Source organism: Phaethon aethereus, assembly GCF_964289735.1.
Source record: "Phaethon aethereus genome assembly, chromosome: 5".
Lineage (NCBI taxonomy): Eukaryota > Metazoa > Chordata > Aves > Phaethontiformes > Phaethontidae > Phaethon > Phaethon aethereus.
In genome coordinates this window covers 42348499-42364445 of record NC_138579.1, presented here as the reverse complement: position 1 = coordinate 42364445, position 15947 = coordinate 42348499, and the positions used below count along the sequence as shown (strand labels likewise).

Below are 15947 nucleotides of genomic sequence, written 5' to 3'. Positions count from 1 at the left end.
ATGGTTTTAAACTAAAAGAGGGCAGATTTAGACTAGATATAAGGAAGAAAATTTTCACAACGGGGGTGGTGAAACACTGGCACAGGTTGCCCAGAGAGGTGGTAGATGCCCCATCCCTGGAAACATTCCAGGTCAGGTTGGTCGGGGCTCTGAGCAATGTGATCCATTTGAAGATGTCCCTGCTCATTGCAGGGGAGTTGGACTAGATGACCTTTAAAGGTCCCTTCCAGCCCAAATTATTCTGTGATTCTTATATTTGAGTACATTTTTAGAAGTTCTGTCTTTCTCAGCAAGCCTTTTGGAAAACAAAATCAGTCTCAGCATGAAGGTTAAGTTACAATTCATCCTATTCTCTCCTACCACTCTATCTGCAGACTAGAAAAATCTTACCCTTGCTCAAGTCTGGGGAAGGAAGCCATAAGTGCCACCAAAGGCATCAGCTCCTTCCATATTCTGACCCCACATGTTTGGGGGGAGCATTGCCAGGGAGTGAGACTTGCAGAAGCTTGACACAGGCACCAATGGCCTTTCTCTTGCACCTATAATGCAATACATATTCTCCCTATTTCACATTAGCAATGTTCAACCACTCATCTGGTTCTTACAGCAACCTTGTGAGTCAGAAGAGGTCAAATAATTCAACCCATAGTCAATCCCTGCATCATGCTCAAAACCTGTAACAATGTTATTACATCACATTAAGTATAATTTTCTTCATGTATTTCCTCTTTATCTTTCAGTAACAACTACAGACTTAGATTTTTCTACCAACAGTATTTCTCCCAAGCTGTGCTTTTATCATGTAGTCAACCATGTTATCACTATCAGCAAAACCTTGATAATAACTGTGGGAAGGAAAGCATTCCCAGAAAGTTCCCTTAGCCAAACCTGATCAGAAGAGCATGACCAATCAGACTTTCAGCAGAGGCACAAGTGTAGGCAGATAAAAATGTAAATGGTTAATGGTGATTAATGCTAGAGCTTCCATTTTAAAAGAGCTTGAGACACACTGATTAATTACTTCACAGTGGCAATGTAAGGATTAAGCAAATGAGTACATTGAGAAAACCTGAATGATTTTCCCAAGATCCCATATAGCAGTCAATGTCAGGGTCCAAAACACGGTCTAGACTTCCAGGCCTACACCGAAATCTATTAAAATTATCCTGCTCTGGGACAACAGTAGGGAGAAAGACTTTTAAAGCATATTTATTTTTCACTGATAAATAGGAATGTGAGAATCAAAGACCATGAAGAAAGATTCACTTCAATAAATTAAGCACAAATTGTTCACTAACAAGAAGAAAAATACTATTGAAATGGGAAACACCAAGGTTTAATCAGAAAAACAGGAAAGCTAAAGTGGCAGAAATAAATGTTAGCTCAGAATTGTAACAAAAAGCATTACTATTACCATTACAAACAGGTAGAAAAGGGATACTTCTGACAGTTGAAAATACCGAGGTTTCAAGGAAAACTAACTGGAATGTTTGGATTCTCAAATACCCTTTAATGCCTCAGAAAAGGTAAAGCCTGCCTGACATATCCTTCCCACTACAGACAAAAAATTAAATTTTTTTTCCACAATAATTTCTGAGTTTCCTCAGAAAACAATTTTTCTGCTAAGAAAGCACTCTTGCTGTAAAGTTTTCAAATCTCTCTGCCAGATACACTTTAAACAAAGCCTTGGGAAGCCCGAGTTCTGAATTCAGGGCATCTCAAGGGGGTAAAGATATGATAGTTATCTCTTCTTGAGACCAGAACACAAGGAAATAAGGCAATATGATGTGGCAGACATGCCAACAGGCTTCATGGAGAAACACTGTACGATTCACTGTGGTCAGGAGCAACTGTGAACAAGTCGTTCCTGAGAAGGACAGCCACAATGAATTGAAGCATAAGCAGGGGACATGCTGGAGTACACAAATGCATGTGCATGGTTTGCAGATGCAATTGCAGTGACTGCCTGGTCAGATCACATATTTGCTTGATGCAAATCACCACCTAGGCATTTGAACGACTGGGGCTTGTTAAATAAAAAGTCAGTACGCACAACTATAAGGCCACAAAGTGTGTGTTTCTGCACATTAAAATAGGTCTTTAATCTCAAGAAACCCAGAACTTTACATCTTATAAGGTACACTCACTTTGTCTAATGAGTCAAATCCCTTTTTCAAAATGACACAGTAAATATCACAAAGCAGTTTGATCATCTGTCATTTCTAGAGTAAAAAATATTAAGACATAAGCAGTAAACAAAGCATTGAGTAAATCATAGTAGATTTTTTTAAAGTTGAAAAATAAAAGGAAAAAGATAAATAAGTACAGTAGTATTACATTGCAGAAGATGCAGGAGTAACCCAGAATACTGCAAGTGAGTGCAGCAGAGATTTGTTCCCTGACAGCAATAATTCATTCAAAAATACTGTTGTTAAGCACAACTTCCACGTGTTCCAACCACATTCTTCCTGCCAGAAACCACCAAATCCAACCTCAGATAAGAAGGTAGAGTTTTCCAACTACTTTTGACCCATTACATTAGTTGAAATCTCAAAATATGTACTAGATTAGATTAACTAAAACTTACAGCTGGTTTCCTTAGAAGCTATGATGTGCTGCATAAAATTCTGAGTGTGCCAAAAGAAATTTAAATTTAAGTGATGTTCAGCAAGATTTTGGTGAACACATTGTGGACTTTTCCCCTCTCTCTTTTACACCTTTCCAATTTATTCTTGTGGCATTTCAATTTGAATTTTCTTGTTCTCATTGTCTTTATTTTGCCTTTTTCTTTCATGCCTTTCCAACTTCTTTACACAGACATTTCACCATTCAAATTTCCCCATGAAAGTGGTTCAGTGGCATAATTACATTTTGAAAGGCAACTGAACAAGCCCCAGTGCACCCAGGAGAGTGGGCTGTTGAGGACCCACATCTGTGGAACAGAAACTGTGAGGAACCTCCTCAATGAATTGGAAATTTTAAAATTCAGAATTAAACCATTCCCCTACTTGGGTGAGTCAGTGCCACATCTGGACAGTGAACAAACTGTTCTTTTGCAAACTGTTCTATTGCAAGTCTCATTCTCCCACTGAGGATTTTCATTTTATATTTACTGCCACACTGGTTCAACAAGCTGATGTCCACTAGTCTGCAGGGGCAGAGAAAGTGAATTGTTACAGGGCTTCCACAGATGGATATCACCAGACTGTCTAGATTCTGGTGGACTCTGTCTGTCCCTGCTACAGACATTTCTTCTATCTTGTTCTGGGATCTGTCTATGACATTTTTGTCTTGTAGTCTTTATTCTGGATATTCTTTTCTCGCTTCCCCTCACTATCCCTCACTTCAACTCTTTTAAAACTCTCACAACAGTGCTCTGTTTATTTTTTCCTGACTTTTAAATTGTTCCGTTCTCTAGGTTAAATTCCCACTGGATTTTGTCATCTCTTCCTGCATATTTATAAATTCTGCAGATGTAATAGAATGTTTTTGCTTGTACTTCTGTTATTTTCACAGGCTTTCCTACTACTGCTGATTTTACATTTGCATCACCAGTCCTCTCCTTTCATCATTCCAAAAAAATTCTGTTGGGAATATTCAGGTTTCTTACTCAAAAGTACAAGAATTTTCATCATTTAAAGAGCGGCCCTCTGATCATCAACTAAGTCTGATGTCACAAGAGTAGGAAACATGTCTCATACCGAAGTATGTCTCAAGCCTGAGATCAAATGCATCACCCTGCTTGAGTTAGCTTCTTTAGACTTAAAAGCAGAAAGCAACGTTTGAGTATCACAATAAAAATAATTCTTGCAAACTCGCAGCAACATATATTTTTATTCCTACACAATTTAAGAACAATAACATTGACCAAATATTTTCTTTACATTAAAGAATTATAAGAAACATCCAACAATAGTAGAAGTACTCACGTAAGTCTGCCTTCCGGACATTCCTCACTCTTAGTATTTTTACAGTGAGCAAGTTGAAAGGAGATACTGGTCTCTGCATGACAATCCAAAAAAAGAAAAACGAAGAAAGAAAAAAAGACGAGATTGAGATTAATATTATAGTCTATAGTCACAGACTACTGTGACGCTAAATTTCTAAGGACGTAGATAAAACAAGGTTTTTAAGGTTGAGCCAGTACATTTATTAAACCAACGGGAGCAGCTGGAAAAATTACACCATTTTGTAGCACAGAACCCTTTTCAGATCTGAAATAGAAGCAGCAGATTTCAAAAGCACATACGAGTCGAGAAGAGGTGCTGAGGGTTTGATTTGATAAAGAGCACTTCTTTCTAACACCGCTCCACTACCATCACAAAAACCTCCCTGACAGCACACACACGGGTGTCCTCACCTCTCAGACAACACTGCCTGCCGTGGAACAGACCGTCCCTGGGACACGAAACGCTGTCGCAGTGGCTGTGCAGAGCTCAGCGACCACCACGCACTAACCAAAAGCTCCTGCACTGGCACAAGCTCCCGTGCACAGCCCAAAAGGCCAGAAACGCAGCTGAGAGTGACGGAACACTTCTCATCAGGACTCTGATTCCTCCCTGATCTTCAGGCTGGATCCCCAGCAGAAAGCTACAAAACTCTTCCCAGTGACAATCTTGGGAATTAACTCACAAGTCCACTAGTGATCAGACACCTTGGGCTCAGAGATATTAATTCTATAATACCTCATAACTTCCATGGCTCATACTAATACATCTTCATATTCCTCAGGCTATAAATTAACTCTTTCCCCATTTTCTTCCCTTGGAGGTAACTACTTAACATCTTTCTCTCCACTCCCGCACTAACATCCCCTCTGTTTCGTAAGTACCATCTTTCCTTTTAAAACCAATGTATGTACAGATATCGCTTCTTTCAACACTTGCTTCAAACTGGTATTTAGCTTTGAGCCTACTGATTCTGTTTTAGAACAGAAACAAATGGCTTGTACCCAAAACCTTGTCTAATCTTTCTATATATACCAGTTGGTAAGAACATGTATTAACTCTATTCATAAACCCTCTCACTCATGCATTCATAGACATATGATGCTCTAGTAAAGTTAATACAGTGTCCTAACACAAACACATGGGTTTTATGACTTTGCGTCTGAAATGCCTGTATTAATCATAAGCAGCAAAAGTAAAAACAATGTACTGATGCTAACCAATAAAATGTACCTTGCTACTATTTCCTTCATACATGCTATATATTTTACCAGACCATTTGTCTTTCCAGCTGTAGCACAAGGCTTATCCTGAAGTGTTTCACAATGCTTTGACTAAGTGTTAAGCAACTGGGACCACGGTGTGACACTGGACACTAACACAATGTAATGAAGCGGGTCCTTGTCCTCACCAACAAAAACCTCAGCACCTCTAAAAATGCAGCAAAGATGAAGAAGAGCCTCCAAGAAACAGCCTAGGTAATGCCCAGCATATCCTCTCGCACTCCCCTTTGGGTCAGCAAGGGGCCTGAAGATGCAGAGTTGAAGATCAGGAAGACAGCAGCAGGAGGGTCGGAGCAGTCACTGATACGGGCAGATTTGTTCTACATTATCTTAACCTGTCCAGACTACCAGAGGGCACGTTTTTATGGTGCACAGTTTGCAAGCACTTGAACTATCAGCTGTGGGACATTTCAGCTGTCTCAAAGAGTGTATCGTACATCTACCTGCTCCATTACCCCAAAGATGGCCACAAAGGAGAACTTGGACAGACACAACTTGAAAGAAAAAAACTAGTTCTTCTGGGGATAAAAAAAGATCACAGTCTCTAATCAAAAGCAACCAAAAGACATCATGCCCAGAGTATATAGTGGAACTGCTAGAACTACTTTTCTATAGGCATTAAATAGAACTGGGTAAAACACAGAAGCACTCCTAGGCACAAGGACCAACAGCCGAGGCTTGTCTATCTGTGCCAAATCTACTGACATGTTTGATACATTTATGCTTGGTCCCTGCTTTCCCACACAGTAAATCCTAAATGTTTTTGTCCTCAGCAGTGCTGTTTCAGCAGAAGAAGTGGAGCATATCTTTGCTTAGGAAGAATGGGCCTTGCATCCCTTGAATACAGAAGAATGGACCTCAGCAGCAATTCCCCATCCCAGGGAAATGCTATAACCACTAGGCTGGACACCATTTTAAAGGAGTAACCTTTGCTCAGTTCTTTGAAAACAAGCATCTAGACCTCCACTTTGTGCATCTCAAGCAGATAGTGGTATCTCCCTGCAGCCCTAAGTGGCACACAGAGATAGGATCTAAGAAGAATGTTTCTGTGCTCAGCTGTCCCTCTTAGCTGAATGTACCTATTTATGCAGTTCACAGAATCACAGAATCACTAAGGTTGGAAAGGACCTTCAAGATCATCACGTCCAACCGTTAACCCAACACCATCATGCCCACTAAACCATGTCCTGAAGTGCCACATCCACACGTTTTTTGAACACCTCCAGTGATAGTGACTCCACCACCTCCCTGGGCAGCCTGTTCCAATGCTTGACCACTCTTGTCAGTAAGGAAATTTTTCCTAATACCCAGTCTAAACCTCCCCTGGCGCAACTTGAGGCCATTTCCTCTCATCCTATCGCTAGTTACTTGGGAGAAGAGACCAACACCCACGTCGCTACAACCCCCTTTCAGGTAGTTTTAGGGAGCGATAAGGTCTCCCCTCAGCCTCCTCTTCTCCAGACTGAACAAACCCAGCTCCCTGCTCAGCTGTTACAATTCCCATTCTGGTGTATCTAACTCTCCAAACATATAGAATCAATCCTCAGTGCCTCACTCTGGGTTGTAGAGTTCGTTCCCATACTAGAGACTTGGAAGCTCCTATACCTTATAGCTCCTAACTTTTAGGTGCCTGAACGCTTTGTCAAGTCTAGCTGTCAGCAACTTATTCAAAGTCACACAGAAAAACTATTGAGAGGCGTATCTTAAACTTAATCTGCTAGTAATAGGCAATGACTTCCACATCTTTCCCTTTAATATGATGATGACCATATCGCAGGCTGGGTAAGTTCTGAGGGCAGAAGCCTCCCAGGTCAGTTATTACGCACACCTCGACTTTCAACTTCTGTATTTATTTCATCTGAGACATCATTGTTACCTCATAAACCGGAAACACAAGCCAGGCATTTTAATAATCACTGTTGAAACTACTTAAATATATGAGATTGCAAACGCAGGACTTGGTCACACTATCCTACGTCAGATAAAAGTTCAATTAAGTCCTGTGGCACACTTGTGCAATCCTTACATATCCAGTCCCAGGGAAGTCAATAGGAGCGTTCACATACGTAAGTGCTCATCCATATGAATGAGAGTTACATAACTGGGCTCTAAAACTGCTCTACTTCAGTAAAATTCCAAGGTTAAAAGTCTTTATAGAATTTTTTGCTTGAGAAGACTAGAGTGAACCACGTACAACATTCCCAAGTCACATCAAGAGAAAAAGCAGTTACCAAAGTAAAACAGCGTGTCAGATCTATTCGTAGAAAAGCACTCTTCCCTTAGCTTTCCCTTCAAAAGGGAATAGAAATCTCACCCCTACTTTAAAAACCATGAAGACCAACAAAGAAAACACTCAGCCCTGTCAGAAAGAGTGGCAGGACTTTAAAACACAGATCATTGCCTTACTTCTGACCTGGGTCAGGTATGTGGCACCTTTTAACTTCAAAGAGTTTTGAAGCCTCAAGGGCAGGCAGGATTTCATTATGTTACTATGTCTGCCACCTCAGGCAAGGTCAAATGCATAAGAAACACTTTTCCTTGTACTACACGTTTTGTGTTTATTTCACCCATTTTTAAAATATCCCATAACTGTTAAGTCAGTAGAAGTCAATAGGGTTGTTCCAGAATAAAAACAAATGGGGCAGCAGTGACTCAAGACCTGTTTCTTTCCAAGAGCTATGTAAAACTTGTGTGGCTTCAGACTGCCATTTTCGTGTGATTCTTCTTCTCTTCCTGTTTGCAGCTCCACAGCTGGACTTGCATGTTAGAATAAATCCAAATCTTAGAACAGAAACCAAGTCAAGCATTTCCACAAGTCAACATGGCTTTTTCTCAAGACCACGCTAGCCTATATTATTTTTATATGATACAGTAATTTGAATAATCTAAAAAGCATTACTTTTTGCCCGCCGGCTTAAGGGCAATACCAACGTTTTCTCACCAAATATTTCACATATTCCCTTTAATTTAAATGGCCACTCAAGTTTAAATCACACACATCCCATGGGCTGCCCTGAAATTGACTCTGATAATGAAAGCTTATTTCCTTAACTGAGTAACAAAAAACAACTCAGAGATACTATGCTTATATGTTTATCATCATAAATACCAACTTTCATGGCAAAAAAAAAAAAAAAAAAAAAAGAAAAAAAGCTCAGGTCCTTCCTGATTTCTGCCTCTGTAAATCTTGAAGAGTCAGTGCAGAAAGAAAGGGCTCTGGGTCCTACTCTAAATTGTATATACTATATTCAGGTCAGTTCTGCCACCTTAAATGCTCTAAAGACAAGAGGCACAATCTAAAGCCGGTGAACTGTACAGGTCTCACACCTAGAGACCTACTAACAATGTGAGAAGCACTAAGGATAAAAACAAGACAGCTTGATCCCCTAAACACAGGCTAAGTTTACAGGACTAAAAGTAACAATTTTTATTGTTATCCTAGCATACTTCGTTAGGGCTGTGAGACTATACGCAGAGGCCTAAACATCATTTTAAAAGCTGCTTTTTGAAGAAACGGTGTAAAGTCTTTGCTTTACCACAGCATTTCACTTTGAACGGAGAAGGTAAGTGGCTTTCGGACACCGTCAGGCGTCAGACACTGTCAGTAACAGAAAACCTTCACGAGGCAGGCCAAATTTACCACCATTTGGGAGAATCTCTGTACCGCTGCAATCTCCCACATGGAAGCAAAGCCCAAAACAAACCAGGCTGGAAACCCCCCGCATTACTGGGGCCAAGAGCCCACCTTTCCGACTACGGATCCCCAGAGAGCTGCAACCGATATTGGCAGCCCCAAACCCACGGCAAGCGTCTGAAGGCAGCCCCATCCTCTTGCCGCTGCCATTGTTCCCCTTTGCTGGCTCATAGCAGCTTATCTGACATATTTTCCTTTATGCTAATACCTGTTACCATAAAAGTCTGCTAATTGCCCAGGGAGTTTTCATTTGCCCGCGCAAAGAATTCATCCTCAGTTCGGCCTTTACAAAAAACCTTGTTGCTCTTTTTTCACTTTCAGAGAAGTTTGGGCGCTACTCCAACTCCTGCTGGGTTGATGAGATTGGGCTTGTCAGAGGCTGAACACAACACATTTATTCCACAGCTTTACCTGTTCTGTCGCTGTGTTTTTAAAGACCGTGTTACACAGAGAACTGCAAGCTCTACAACAGGTCATTACAGCGCAAAGAGAGACTACAAGGAATAATAAAGCACTGAAAACAGCTGGAAGACCCATTTAAGTGGAGTCTTCTTATAGAAGAAGAAGAATATGTACGACGAGTGGGTGTTTCATCCAAAGAAATCAAAACACAATGAAGGGGAGGAATTAAATAATTAGTATAGGTGAAGTACCCAGCCTAGATACAGTGCAACACCTGCACACAGCATCATAAGCATCAGACACCAACGGAGGCCAGAGCATTTAGAATCTACTGAAAGCCAAGGCAGTATTTAATCTACAGAGTTGAAGTCGCAGCTCAGCTTTTCAATGTTTAGGAAATATTGCAGTACAGTTTTCCCCCGAGCCATTGAATTCCTAACATTTTTTCTGGTGATCTACATTCAGCACTGAACAGCATTTAATGAAGGGCCAGCTAATTACTACCTACCGTGCTCACCGCTGGTGCTGAGGTGCCCGTAAAAGTCTAGGAAAAACAACATAAGGCAAAGTTAAGAAAACTAAGCTACGTGTTAAGCTCTTATTTTAGTCTGACATTTAAAAACATCTCACATTCAAAGCCATGCTTAGAGTTATGCTCATTAACAACGCTCATTAGGTGCCTTACTGACCACCAAACCCGTCACAATTCTGTGCCAGCTTCTTATTACCCTGACAGGAAGCCTTTTTTTTTTTTAAGAAAGCACAATAAGTAACATTGCTAGCCCTAAAACCTAACTTGAAAATGCGGGCATGCCACGAGGCTCTGTAAAAGGCTAGACTAGGAAAAGCATCCTTGCAACCACGAGATCTGAGGAACAGCAAACTCACTTTCCGTGGCTTGCCTGTACCCCTCAAACAGCTTGTTCTCTATGCTCAACTTAACTGGAATATCAGACAATTTTACCCACTTTATGCTTGCTATCAGCTTCTTTTGCTTACCTCATTTGAACTTAAATTTGACCCCATTGCAGCCCCAGTTGCATGTGAGTCCGATGTTAAAAGGTACAAAGTCGGACAGCTGGCAGGAGCTCCTCATGCAGATTAGGGGCAGAGAAATAGGGATTTTATGACAAGGCTCTCCCGCCCCACCCCTTTATTATTTCCAGTCATTAAGTAGTCCCCTCCCTGCCTCCTCCAGCCTATTAGAGCACCTGAAGCATCTGAGTCAGCAGAACAAAGAGCCATTTCTTTTCTACAACAGCCGCCTTCCAAACGGTGAACTCGAACGCCTGTAGCAGCCTTCCCGTGGCAGCGTGCAGCTCGGCAAGGCACGCGACCCCGCCGCAGCGCTCCAGCCGAGGGACTGCAGCTCCCGTGCTCCCCTCACGCGACTTTGGGCACCTCTCTGTTGCGCTCCGTGACCGCACCGCCTGCTCGGTACCCTTCGCCCAGATATTTAGCGCGTATCTAGAAAAGAAGTGAATCCCTGCCCAGAAATCTTGCAGTTTGATGTTAAATGCAAGGAGAGGGAAGGGAGGGGCTGTAAGTGGCAGGCGAAACCCGGGGGTGGAAGGGCGAGGCCGGAGAGAGGGTTACGCTCTCCCGCGCGTCCCAGGGAGCGCGGCGCTTCTCCCATCCTCAGAGCTGACTTCGAAGGGACCTCGTCTGTGCTCTCTCTCCCAGCGGGCCCCTATTTTTTACACACAAGTCACTTCCTTCCATGTTGTCGTCTGTGTGATGCACGTGATGACTGTTCAGAAGGTCTTATCGAAAATGTGCAGTGGTACTGCCTGGTGGTTTCCATCTAAAGCTTTTAATAGCCTGCTTTAGTTGCTGGCTGGGGCTAAACCATGACAGCTCATAAATATGACCCTGCAGCATCCGAAATGCTCCTTGAAAGAACAACCAAAAGATAGTTCCAATGGACATGAGCATCTCTACCCCAAAGACAAAATATCTCCCTTAATTTTTGTCTTTATTGCTTTATATTTGTGTTAAATTCTTATGAACAAATTTAGGTGGAGTAGTCACAGCTGAGAATCACTTGTGCTCTGGCAAAACTAGTCTTTCTAGCTTTTGAAAGAAGAATGCTTCCCTGGAAAAATTCCAGTATTTAAATTTAAAGTGGGAATCCGCTTTCATTAAAAATGTCTGTAAAACATCCTCTATCAAAGGAAAGGGGATAGGTTATCCAGCTCTACTTCCCTGAGTTGTCCCAGAAGATATATATACCTATATACATTTATACCACCCCAGACGTTTCACAGCCAATACAAGACTCCCTGACATTACATTCTCTTACCCACATCGCTTTTAAGATCCATATGTGAGATATCACTTCACAGTTTAGAACATTATTCCAGAGTCAGTGCGTCTTGCCTGCTGAATGGTTTCCTGATGTTCAGATTATGTTTTCTCTTTCTCAAAATAATGTCATCATTGCCACGCCCAAAATATGTTCCTAAATAATTTTTCCTCTCCTGCTGATGACCACCATCAAGTTTTGTAGCTGACCTTGTCTTCCCTTAACCACTGCTTGTCCAAGCCACACAAGAAGGATTTAGAATATAGTATCTTTAAGAGCTTTGTGCAAGTCAAGAATTACGATCACAACAGCTTTTCATTCATGCACTAAGTTCATGATAGAACTAAGTGCTGAACGCTCATAACACCCCGAACAGTAAGTCCTTGTCATCACTGAGAAAATTTTAACTGTTGATGGCTTACTCACTGGTGTCTATAAAGACTACACAATCTGATTCAAAACAAATGGTGATTTTTGCAGTTTGTTCCACTGGTGTTTTAGAGATAGAAATGTGTCCTGAGGATTATGATTTCAAAAAGATTACTACTTCAAAGGTTAAGTATCATGTTGGGTTTTTTGCATTTTGCCTTAGTTCTTCCACAATTCAAGGAGAATTTCAAAGACAACCGTCAAGCATGCAGTAAATAAAGTCATGGGTGAAGTTACCCAAAGTCTAAAGAGCCATATATTGGATCTTTTTAGCAATCGCATTTCCAGAGTAAATAACTTAAAACCAGTAGTGATCTTCATATACATGCCACTTACACTCTTACTTCGCTTTTTAAAGACTAGAGAGACTGTGTTACTGATGAGGGAACGCACAGCAGCCTCTTTAAAGCTCTGAGCAATAACAAGTAAAAAGGAAGATATAATTTTCCCCTGCTCTTCATGTACTTTGCTGTAGTGAGCATTTACATGCATGTGATTTTGTATCTGTGTCTTAAATAAGGCAAAGTGGAGCAACTATAAATATCTTGCTGATCTGAAGCAGTCAAAATTCATCTAAACTACCCTGTTGCAAGCACTGGTTTCCCCAACATGATATTCAGATAATTGTACATCTAAGTGCAATAGGTTGCAGGTAGCAACAACAGCTGCATCCAATATCCCACGATTACCTTATATATCACTTTGTCACCCTCTGATAATCCAGGACTACAGAAATTTATGACTAATGGGGGATTTGACATTAGTGCAAGAGAAAAGTAACCTTGTACCACCTTTGGGGTGACAATGCGAGTCAGTCATCATTTAAACACTTTGAACAGAACAAGAAGGGTAAATATCCAAAAACATGCTGGAGGTGTTACAAAATGATAGCCAGATGTCCCATTAGAAAAGGAATACTCAGAATTAAAAAATAAAGCCAATTAACAAATAAACAAATATACTGTCACATCTATAGTTGCAGATTTTCCCTGACTCTAGCCTTTGAGTTTGTTTTCTTTTTTTTTTTTTTAAAACGTCTCGGTAAGCTACAAAACCTACACAGACCTCATCCTGCCAACCAAACAAGAGAGCAAGCTGTCCAAGCCAAATTGCCTTTACACAATGGACCTAAGCTCAATAATCTCTGCACACAAGAAGATCTACCATGGATGAAAAGTGTCACTTCCCCATGGTATCAGATTTCGGTCTCTGAAAAATTCAGCTTTGGCTAGGTACTTTTTGGCATGCCGCTAATTTAAAGCGACTGTCTGGCATAGAAAAAAAAGTTTAAAAAAAATCTTTCACATTAATATGTTGGCATTTTATTTTCATGTTTATACATAAAACACCATCAATATACCTGTCCTTCAATACTCTACAATATCTTTGATGTTTGGTATCACATAAGATAAACAAACAAACATAAAATCACTTAAGATGCAAAAAAGGACTTCCTGAGAAGGCATTCTTGGAGAAGATGACAGGGGGCACAGGTTATAGAAAAAAGTCTGAAATTTTTTGTATCATCCATTTGTAAGCAGGAGAGGCCTTCAATATGAATCTGCATTTAAATTCCTGAGAATGAAACGTGCAAAATCCGTCACTGGAGAGAGAGATCACACTAGCTGATCAGGGCGGAGGGGATTATATTTTTACTTAAGGCACTATTCTGATTATGACATATATGAAGGAGGACTTCTGCCTTCAAAAGACTATTGAGAAACTTGTTTAAAACAATTCCACATGCCTTTGGTACGTTTTGGAGAGATAAAATCTCGCTCCTCCTACTCACTCACCCAAAGCAATTGGGCAGTTTTGCCATCCAAAAAATCGTAAGAATTGGCCCAGCTGTTCCCAATATACGCAATCCTGCCTTCAGTTTTGTTGCAGCAGAATTTCAAACCCAACCCTTGTCCCAAAAAGCAGTAGCTCACAACCTTTATCTCCGCCTCCCCCTGTTGCTCTGTGGATCTGAGCATCCAGCAGCGTCTCTCTTTCCTGTTGCAGGAACGGTCTGAGGTCGCCTGACCTTTCCACGTTCATTCATCACTTCAGACGCCCTTCAAGCAGCTTTTTCTCTTCCCGAACCCCATCAGACCACAGGCGTGAGGGATACCAGCACCAGCCTGTGTCAGCTAATTAGCCAGCAATTCCTTTGGCATTAAATGCGGCGAGACACGTAGCCCAGGACCTTTACAGGGAAGTCTAGAGCCAATTTGAATCTGAACCAATTCTCAGAGCATCGGGAACTCACCTCATGTCACCAGCTAAATAAGGGGGTAACTTCATCTACAGTCATCCCGAGAGGTGTTTCAGTCCTAACAGAGACTGTAAGGATTCACAGGTAATTGCTTACAGGATCATGTCGTTAAATTTAGCAGAGCTTGTGTGACAGGTCACATACAGGTGTTTTCAAAAAAAAAAAAAAAAAAAAAAAAAAGAAATTGCTGTTGACCTACCTGGATCTTAAATAGAACAATTACACCAATGCTGAATCACTTTGAAAAATCCATCTGATATGTCACTAACCCTCAGCTCCTTCCTTAAAAAACAGCACTAGTAATACCAAACATCTCTTTCTTTTATTTTTTATTAACAGCTGGCAAGCCACTCCAACAAATATCTCTTCCCCTGTCCTTTTACGCTGCCTTTCACCATCACATCACAGGCAGGATTCTGAGGTATTGCTGCGATGCAAACAACATGAACAGGTTTTAACAGGACAGAAAAAGAAGCCTTTCCTTCCCCAGATAAGGAACCAAATGAGTCCGTTGTGGAGAAAACTTACAAGTCGCCAAGGTAAGACCACCGAGCTTGGCCCGCCCAGGGCAAGCATTAGCCTCATGCAGTGTTAGATCCTCGGAGCCAGGTCTCAGCTGGAACACCGATATTTGTCTGACTTTCCTTCATGCCAAAACATCAAGTTGCTAAACTAGACAGTTTGGGCAGCCTAAGATTTTTCAGTGGCTTGCTCAACAGGCCCAGATTTCTTAAAATGGACTCCCTTTCCTCAGCTCATTCTAAGCTATCCTAATTTTCTGGATCTGCTGCCAAAAACACACATCATCACCACACCTTGGATGAGTAAAGCTGAAGGCCCAGTGCCAAGTGTTGCAACCACCAAAAACCAGTCGGTGGAATACAAACTGCACTGCTGCTGTGACGTCTTCCTGGAGCTGTAAAAATGAATCTTGAAAATCTTTAAAATACTTAAAAGATACTTAGCAAAAAAATTTAATTGGATTTTTAAAACTCCATTTCATTATTGTTTAAAAATAAACTTATGAACACAACTGAACCGTCAGAGTGACATCTTCCTTTTTTTCTTTGCTCATAGAAAAGTATTGCCATCTTACTGGTGAGACATAAGATCAAATTATCCTAACCAATGGCAAGAAAAGAAGGTGAAAAACTGGCTTTCTGGTTAAGAGGGCAGAGTTGAAAAAGAAAAATTTATCAGTAAGTGAGTAAAAGAGGAGAGTTGTTGGACTTGACGACCTTAGATCTGTGAAAAGGAGATGCAAAGGTTACTGCCAGGTTTCTGCTCATGAAGGGAGACTTTATTGGTTTGATTTGTATTGCGGCAAAGCTTGACAGGAGATACTAGCTAGGAGTATCTCCTGTTAATTGAACCGATGCACAGAAAAAGGACTGTAACAAAGTAAGATGTTATCTCCTGCTTAATGAACAGAGACCTGTAAGGCTGGATGACAGAGCCCATCACTTTCTGACCATGGTACGTGAGACGGGAGCCACGCTCCCGGGGTCATGCAGGCATACTGCCAGTGTACAGATGGATGCACTTTTATTTTCCCCTACTCACAGCAGGGCAACGAAAGGGATGACTACAAAGGGGAACAGAAAAGACTGATGAAAATATAGACACA

General features: G+C 41.2%; 1 protein-coding gene across 1 annotated transcript in view; it reads right to left on the bottom strand.

Annotated features, from left to right (window-relative positions):
- LOC309405390 (uncharacterized protein) overlaps positions 1-10352 on the bottom strand; it is a gene marked incomplete at both ends in the record, with an annotated part of 62440 nt that extends 52088 nt beyond the window's left edge. Inside the window, 3 exons of the mRNA XM_082000160.1 lie at positions 3930-4002; positions 9835-9870; positions 10326-10352. Of these exons, the coding sequence (XP_081856286.1) occupies positions 3930-4002; positions 9835-9870; positions 10326-10352 (136 nt within the window). The remainder of the gene's footprint in view (positions 1-3929; positions 4003-9834; positions 9871-10325) is intronic.
- Positions 10353-15947: the final 5595 nt, after the last annotated feature.